Source organism: Scardinius erythrophthalmus (genome assembly GCF_964197995.2).
Source record: "Scardinius erythrophthalmus genome assembly, chromosome: 14".
Taxonomy (NCBI): Eukaryota; Metazoa; Chordata; class Actinopteri; order Cypriniformes; family Leuciscidae; genus Scardinius; species Scardinius erythrophthalmus.
The window spans coordinates 17,733,403-17,742,761 of NC_138234.1; the positions used below are offsets into that span (position 1 = coordinate 17,733,403).

Here is a 9,359-nt window from a genome sequence, read left to right on the forward strand (position 1 = left end):
GAGAAACATATACCAATATAAATAAATCATAAATATAATTAAAATTAATATTTAAAGAGACTCTATTATGCTATATTAAAGGCTCCTAATTTTGTTTTGGAGTTCTCCTACAACAGGTTTACATGCATTCAAGGTCAAAAAACACTAATTTTCTCATAATATACATTGCAGCATCACCTAATTTTTCACAGTGTGTGAAACAGTTCATTCAACGATTCAGTCTCTCTAAACCTCCCCTTTCCGAGAGCCTACTCTGCTCTGATTGGTCAGATGGCCCAGTCTGTTGTGATTGGTCTACTCTCCTCTGATTGGTCAGATGTCCCAGTCTGTTGTGATTGGTCTACTCTACTCTGATTGGTCAGATGGCCCAGTCTGTTGTGATTGGTCTACTCTGCTCTGATTGGTCAGTTGGCCCAGTCTGTTGTGATTGGTCTACTCTGCTCAGATTGGTCAGATGACCCAGTCTGTTGTGATTGGTCTACTCTGCTCTGATTGGTCAGATGTCCCAGTCTGTTGTGATTGGTCTACTCTGCTCTGATTGGTCAGATGGCCCAGTCTGTTGTGATTGGTCTACTCTTCTCTGATTGGTCAGATGGCCCAGTCTAGTGTGATTGGTCTACTCTGCTCTGATTGGTCAGTTGGCCCAGTCTGTTGTGATTGGTCTACTCTGCTCTGATTGGTCAGATGGTCCAGTCTGTTGTGATTGGTCTACTCTGCTCTGATTGGTCAGATGACTCAGTCTGTTGTGATTGGTCTACTCTACTCTGATTGGTCAGATAACCCAGTCTGTTGTGATTGGTCTACTCTGCTCTGATTGGTCAGATGACTCAGTCTGTTGTGATTGGTCTACTCTGCTCTGATTGGTCAGATGACTCAGTCTGTTGTGATTGGTCTACTCTGCTCTGATTGGTCAGATGACTCAGTCTGTTGTGATTGGTCTACTCTACTCTGATTGGTCAGATAACCCAGTCTGTTGTGATTGGTCTACTCTGCTCTGATTGGTCAGATGACTCAGTCTGTTGTGATTGGTCTACTCTACTCTGATTGGTCAGATAACCCAGTCTGTTGTGATTGGTCTACTCTGCTCTGGTCTACTCTGGTCTACTCTGCTCTTAGTCTTAAGACAAAAGAAGTCACTTTAAAACCCAGGTACAATGTGAACGCAAAGAGAACTGGAATTTTATTTAGTTAATTCACGTTTGGGTGAAAGAGGTGTACATTTGACAACTATTATAAATAAAAACAAGGTCAGAACGGGTCATAATTTGCTTACAATATTAATAATAATTAATAATAATAATTAATAATTAAACGTTCATCAATTCAGAGTTCAAATCCCAATGTTTGTCAAAATAATACAATTTTCTCTTTTACGATTGTTCTGCTTTAAGCGCTTAACACAAGTTTGTTTTCCTTCAGATTTGACAGTGAAGTTTTATCTGAATAAATCTGAATAAAGAGGTTTGATCACTCCAGCTCTGCATTCCAGAGGGAACGACAACACTGAAAGGAATACACAAGACAAAATATTAACAAGCTTAAGGAGAAACAAACAGAACATCGGCGCTAAGTGTCGACGCCTCCACACTTAAGAGGACAGAATATATCAGCAGCGCTGCAGCATTCAACAACGCTCTCATTTCCATAACACCAAAGGCCACTGGGAAAACTGGACCAGACGAGTTTTTAATTGTCTGTTTGTAATGAACAGGCCTGCCAATGCTAATAACGCTGGCTAAGAGCAAAATAACTCAAGAATCTCCAAATGACACCAATTACAGAAGCACCAATTATACTTTTTGGTCAAATAAGTCAGATAGCACCCTTTAATTACCATAGTAATAATTAAGTACTGACAGTATAATTTCCTTTCTGACAGAATAAACACTTCTAACTAAAGGTGACAAAATACTGTAGTTGAACCCAAATGTGTTCAAAACGAACTGATACAACCACAACAATTACTATAAATCTTTGATTTAACTAGCCCTGTCCGTTAAATTGCAAAACAACATTAAAGGGGACCTATTACGCCCCTCTTTACAAGATATCATGTAAGTCTCAGGTGTCCCCAGAATGTGTCTGTGAAGTTTCAGCTAAAATACCACACAGAAATTTCTTATACAATGCCCAAAATAGCCCTTTTTGGGTGAAAGCAGAACACGCTGTTTTCATGTGTGTATCTTTAAATGCAAATGAGCCACTTCCAGAAGAGGGCGGAGCCTGTACAGCTCAATGACAATGTTACAGTTAGCTTAAAATTTGCTATGCTATACTAGAATTGTTTGTATAGTGTAGCTAGCTACCGTTATTGGAGAATATTTGTTTTAAACGTCTGATTATCAACAAAAAGGATCATTTAATGTACTTTAAACATTTAGCTTTTCTTTGAGTTTATCTTTTTTTGTAACAATAAGAAACATAATAACAACGTTACCATTAGCGAAGAAATGCTAGCATTTTTGTCTACCATACCATTATCAACAAGGAGCTTTTTTTTTACTGTACATTAAATATTTGCTAAGTTTTTATCTTTATTTATTTTGTAACATAATGACAATGTTACCATTAGCACTCCAATGTAGAATAAACCAAGAAACAGATTTCAGATTTCCACAAGTTTCAAATGTAAATGTACTACTTCAAAAATTGTCCTATTTCTGAGCAGTAAATTTGAAAATATGACTTCTGTAGCATGTTTCTTCTCATCACAATGCTTTTCTAGCTCAAGTTTTATTTGATCTTCATGCTAACGCTAACTCTTAACATTGCTGCTGTACAATTTTGTGACTTTCTGATGATGCAAATTCTGAATATTGCAAAAAGCAATATTCTTATCCTCCAGTGATGACAGTTTTTCATTACACTATTGTCATGCTGCAACAGAAGACTCTGGACTTTAAATGCAATCCGAGCTGTTTCTTCGATTTTTAGGTGTCCGTCTATATTTCACTCAGCAATACATGGCACTTTTCCATCTATTCTAATGTGTCCCTGGTTCCTTCGGTTCCCAAGAGAGAGTTTAGTGAGAACAGGATTCCCGTCGCTCACTGTGATGTTCTTGCAAGCTATTTTAAGTCGCAGAGAACTCTGGGATCACACATAGACACATGCCATTCTAGGTGTGTATCAGTTACACACACACTGTCACATCCCAAGCTGACGCAATCTACAGAACATTACATGATTAATCAATCATATTGACCCATCGGGTCTTTGCAGGCAAACGCACACAGGGGAAAGGTGGTATTAGGTGTTGACTTACAACCAAAGCTTTAATAATGTCGACTGCATTGAAATATGAACCGAACGGATGTACTGCAATCCTGATGCTAATTTCAGCTCTGGAGATCCAGAATTCTTTCATGGGGAACATACCGACATCTGGGGTTGTCTTCTGCATCTCTAGATTATATCAGTGTTCACACCAAAGATTACAAATGGTTCAAAGAACAAAAACAAATTAATTTTATGCAGAGCATTGTATAAAAGTATATATATTGGTTCTTTTTTTAATGTTGGTAACTGGTTAATGATGATCTTATTCTTGCAATTTTGTCAAAAATTTGTTACGAACCATTCTTTTATTTCATTCTAAATACTTTTTTTTTTTTTACACAAAACGTAAAAATAGTTTCCGGACAGAAAAACGTTTGTTCGAATCAAAGTACAATGAAAGATGAACCATTTCTCAATGGATGTCGATTTATTGTGGGTGTCTTAATTGATTCGTCTCTCATACACCATTAAATAGCAGTAAAAACATTTTGTTTGCTAAACATTGTAGTTTAAAGCAAAATTTGTCGTAAATTGTAAGCTCCGCCCACAACAAAAATCACGGTAACACTTTATTTTACAGTGTCATTGTTACACGTTACATGTAGTTACTGCGGTAATAACTATAAATTACGCATAATTACATGCAATTAACCCAAACCAAACCCCACTCCTAACTCTAACCCTATAGTAAGTACATGTAGTTAATTATTATTACTCAGTACTTAATAATGTATAATTACACTGTAATGCTGACACCTTAAAATAGAGTGTAACCAAAATCACTTTGGTCCAGATTCCAACTCCACATATTAATTATACCAAGAAAACATAACACTGGCTATAAAGAAACGGCATATCAAACAGAAATATGTAGAATTAGCCAAATAACTACCGTTAACTGCTGAAGCCATGTGATGCCAAGACTTTCAATGTAAAAAAATTGGTTGTTTCAACTTAAAAAAGTAAGTGTTCCTGCTGCCTTAAAATTTTAAGTTTAGTCAAATTGAAATGTGAAGTTGTACAACTTGGATATTTGAGTTGACTAAACATACAATTTTATGGGTAGCATGAACACTTACTTTTTAAGTTGAAACATTTTTTTTTTGCAGTGTTCAAATTTGTAATTATGAGTTTGACATAATTGGTTTTTACTTGTTGGAAGCTAGTAATTAAGCATGCAAAGACGTGAAAAACAAGCAACCAACATGACGTGAACGCAACAACCATCAAACATGTTATTATTAGCTGAGTCACTTTGTAGCATTTTTGCTTTCAACGAGGACAGAAAAGTGACTTGTCACAGGAAACGTCTGTTTAACTCAAGGTGTAAGATTATCTCCTCAAATAGAGGCATGTTAACACGTGAAATACAATCTGAACTGGATGGGTGTGAAACGCACTAGTTGTTTTGTTCAAAGCAACAGGCGCTGTGTCATCTGTCTTTTCCCAGTCCTTTAGGTCTGTTCCCATCTGCCTCTGGGAGAACAGAGGGTGTGAATGTGTTTGTGAGGGTCGACAGCAGGACACACAGAGCTCCGTCTGTCTGCGTTCATCGAACAGAATGACCCCAACAGGCCCAGAACAGCTGACAGGAAGACCGGAGAAATGACACTGACTCCATTTTCATTTGTCACTCACTCGCTCTCTATCTAATTTCTGCCCCTCTCTTCACATCTCGCTTCAGTCACGCCCCCGTTCTCTTGCTCGTTCAGTTTCAAAGCTCATTTTTAACTTGTGCTTGGTTGTTCTGCAAGCGCACAATTCAGTTCGGTGATGTTAATAGCGCAGAAACCATTTACTAGTGTCCTTATAAATGTCCAGAACTACTCCACATTAACATTATTTGAAAGAATGAAAACAAATGCTGATAAAATATACACATTTAATGAACTACAAATTGCTTTGGATTAAAGTATGTCAAATAAATAATAATATTTTAACACTTATCGTATTAAAATCACATTTTCGGTGAAATTCGCTTTACTTGCACCTGATTCGTCTCTAGCTAAATTGAGCTTGAATGCACATGCAATTTGGAAATGCAAAATTGCGCATATATTCTAAAAATGCTGAACTGTGGTGGATAATTTTTTAGTATCCGTGCATATAAACTGCGATGGAAACACATATACCAAATAAATCCCTCAATGCGCAACAAAATCTCAAGTCATTTAGCGACAACAGAGGATGTGATTGGATAACTGGACTAACCAGTGGACCAATCACATCGCACAGCATCTTAAACGTTGGTTTGGTCGTAATGAAATGCCTGAGGCAAAGTTTGTCAACAAAATGGTTCGGGATATTGACCTCCCAGAAGTGTCTCACATGATTGCATTCTAACAAAGATTTCGTCTGCGCGAGACACCAGTCATTTATGACGTTTTATTACAGATATTTTGCGCCGATTTTCTCAGCAAGTGACGATGCGATATTCCAATTTTGAGTTAGGTATGGAAACATAGCTAATTATTTTAAAACAATACGATATTTCAGTGCCTTTACCACAGAGATAAAATGGATTTTGAGTCGTTTGGTAAATAAGACAAAGGTTTGCACTGAAATACTACTAACTACTAGTGTTACACGAATTCCCCCCTATTAGTTTGATTCTTGATTAAATGTGCTGTCTACTACTCTGAGGTCTACAGTATAATTACTTTGTAATTAAGAGTTATGGTCCAACTGGCCAGGATTTGGGTCAGGCACCGGATCACTGTGCCAAGTGAGATTACAGACGGACAGAGAGCTAAACAGCCGCTGGTTGGTGGCGAATGTGCGACACGGCATTACTGAAGCTCCAGTGAGCACAGAGACGGAAATGTGATGGAGACGGTTACCTACTAACACAAACTCGAGAGTCGACCTACATGAGATCTGAAGAAACACAACTTCAGTGCAATACAGGTACAATCAGATGCACACAGAGCGCAATGTGTCCAATTAAAACGTTCATTCTCTGCAATTTCCCATTATGCATCATTATTGTCAGAATACATGAGAGTCGCCATTAAAATGAGTAATTCAAATTTATTTTATATTACGGCTATGTGCATTTTAAAGGGATAGTTCACCCAAAAATGAAAATTCTGTTATCATTTACTCACCCTCAAGTTGTTCCAAACCTGTATGAGTTTCTTTCTTCTGTTGAACTAAAAAGAAGATATTTTGAAGAATGTTGGTAGCTACTGACTTCCATAGTAGGAAAAATGTTTACTGTCAACTGTCTGGTTTCCAACATTCTTCAAAATATCTTCTTTTGTGTTCAACAGAAGAAAGAAACTCATACAGGCTTGGAACAACTGAGTAAATGATGACTGAATGTACATTTTTGGGTGAACTATACCTTTAATAACTTGAACATATCGCAAAAGACAAAGCATGCCAATCAGTTTCTGCAAAATTCCCTCAGGTAATCATCAAATATTCAGATCAGTTTGTCAATTCCTAAACGTTCACATTTCTTGTATATTTGGTTATTTTTTTGTACCACATCACATAACTTTTATATTGGCATCTGATGTCCAGCTGGTTTGCAAATTAATCATGTCGATTTTGCGTAATTCATCATTTACTAGTAAATCGCATCAAATGGAGCATCTGTTCAATTATTTGGCCAATTTCTCAATATTTTTAAACAATAATGAATAAAATGGTGTCGTAGAACATTTATCTAATTCTTAACGAATAATTTCTTCAGGCTACAAAACTATTACGAAAACGCTTTAAAATATCTTGCATTAGTCATTAGCAAACATTATGTAACGCTGAACAGATTCAACATACACTAAAATACGTATATATTCAAATATATAAATCAAAGTTTCAAGTCCCAGCCTTAGTCTGTTCACATTTCACTGGATTTTCCAGGATTGCTAGCATTTAAAGTTTGAAAGTTAGTCTATTAATGTATTTTTAATAATGTATTCGCATCACATGTCAGTCTTTTCCTTTCTAAATATGGACGTTTTTTGGCCAGATTAAGCTGAAAGGTGGACCAGACTTCATGTATACATCTCAAACTATGTTCTTTTACGCAATAATGTTTGTTAATAACTTATTAATAAGTTATGTAACGCTGATAATATTGGACTCAAACTGAATGGAGGTTGGATCAGTCATCACACACACATCGATATACGGGGCGGTGCCATGATGCCACAGTTAACCGCTACTCACAGACAGAAAGCATCATGTTCATCCATGAGGATTAGGAGGCTGAGGTTTGCTTCATACTCTTATGACAGAGAGATGAAGGAGACTGCAACCCTAATAAACCTGTTAAATGTCTAGAAGATGCACACATTTGGACATTAATATTCAATTCATAATTTAAAATGTGAATTCAAATTCAATTCATGATCAATCATTTCAGCATATGACCATATTTGGGCATTCAAATAAAAATTATAATGTACATAATAATAATGTACATGTTATGCTCATATTTGAACATTAATAATTCAGAATGCTGTGTATATGTCCATTTTTGGGCATTCATATTCTGTTCATAAGGAATAATGTTCTGCAAATGTCCATATTTGAACATTAATATGAATTCAATATGAATAACGTCCAACATCATCATGCACATCTCATTTTTCGTCTTAAAAACGGATTAAAGCAAGCGATGTTATATTGTTTTTCATCACTGGCATAAAAATAGAAGATTGTTTATCTTGTTCTTGAACAGAATCAGTGATATATACATAATCATATTCGTGTTTCTAATGGCCTCAGAGGGGTCCAGCCCTGCCATGATGGAGATGCACTTGTTTTCCAGTGGCGCAATAATGCAACAAACGCCTTATGGTCATAAATCCATTCAAATGCTTCATAACACGCTGCATGAGTATTAAACGCTGAAAAACGCTAATGAATGAGGGTCACTCACCCAGAACACGAAGGAATAGACGATGAGGAGCGTTTTGAGGCAGGTTATGACTGGTTTGGTCTCCATTCTCCTTGATGCCATGAGCGCAGTGGGTTTGTGCTGCTGTGATTCTCCGCTGCCGCTGCGCTCCAGTCACTCTAGATCCGCCTGGCCAATCAGAGGGCGAGATACCCCGCAAAGGTCCCGCCCCACTCCAACAGGCCAATCAGAGGGAGCGAATGGGACGTTCAATCCCCGCCCTTGAGACGCGACGCCCTCTGCTGGACGTCACATGACAGTGACGACAGTTGCGCTAAAGATGCGGTAGGTGCCTTTGCGTCATTAAAATAGCTATGAAAAAAACATTTTCATTTCATTGACTGTCCTTTATTTGTTTTAATGGCCTTTAATCATTTAATAAACTTATATAGTGTCATTTTAAACATTATATGCAAAAATGCCTACAAATAAAAAAGTATTAATTATAATAACTAAGTAATGATTGCACTGTATATAATTAGTATTTTATTTATTTATTTATCCATTCTGTCTGTCCTTGCTTGACTTCGCTTATAGGCTTAAAGGAAAATAAAGCTGTGAGTTTTCTGATGATAATCTGTAAGCATTTATTATATCACACACAAATTATATCATATTTAAGTAACAATATATGTTAAAGCCTGAGATATTTTACAAAATGAATATTGCTTGAATAGTGTTTGGAACCATATCAAATCTAAAATAAAATAAAATAAAGTAAAACATTAAATATATTTATATTTATTCTATAAAATTTATTCTATAGAAATATATTTTTTATAATTAGTTTATTTAATTTACCTTTTTTTAAATCATAATGATATTTAAATATAGAAATTGCTGTAGACTTATTGAAAAATGTATAAAACGCTCATAATATGTCAATCTTAATGTCAATAAAATAAAATGCATACAATGACATAAATACAGAAGTATTGAAAACTAATAAAGCTTTGAATTAGTTTTATTTATTTATGATAATTTGAAATAAAAAAAAATCACAAAATTTGTGTGTGGGTCTAAGAAATTCAACAAAAAGATACTTTAGAAAATGCATTATTGTTGGTTTAACTTAGTAAGTTTCCTGGTTGCCTTAACATTTTGAGTTCATTCAAATTAAAATTTGAGTTAATACAATGAAGGAGAATGGTTTAATAAATACAAACTC

At 35.8% G+C, this 9,359-nt stretch overlaps 1 protein-coding gene across 1 annotated transcript in view; it reads right to left on the reverse strand.

The window, feature by feature from the left end:
• Positions 1–8,335, reverse strand: part of tspan7 (tetraspanin 7) — a 31,890-nt gene extending 23,555 nt beyond the window's left edge. The window contains exon 1 of the mRNA XM_081385330.1: positions 8,174–8,335. Coding sequence (XP_081241456.1) covers positions 8,174–8,254 — 81 coding nt within the window. The 5' untranslated portion in view covers positions 8,255–8,335. The remainder of the gene's footprint in view (positions 1–8,173) is intronic.
• Positions 8,336–9,359: the final 1,024 nt, after the last annotated feature.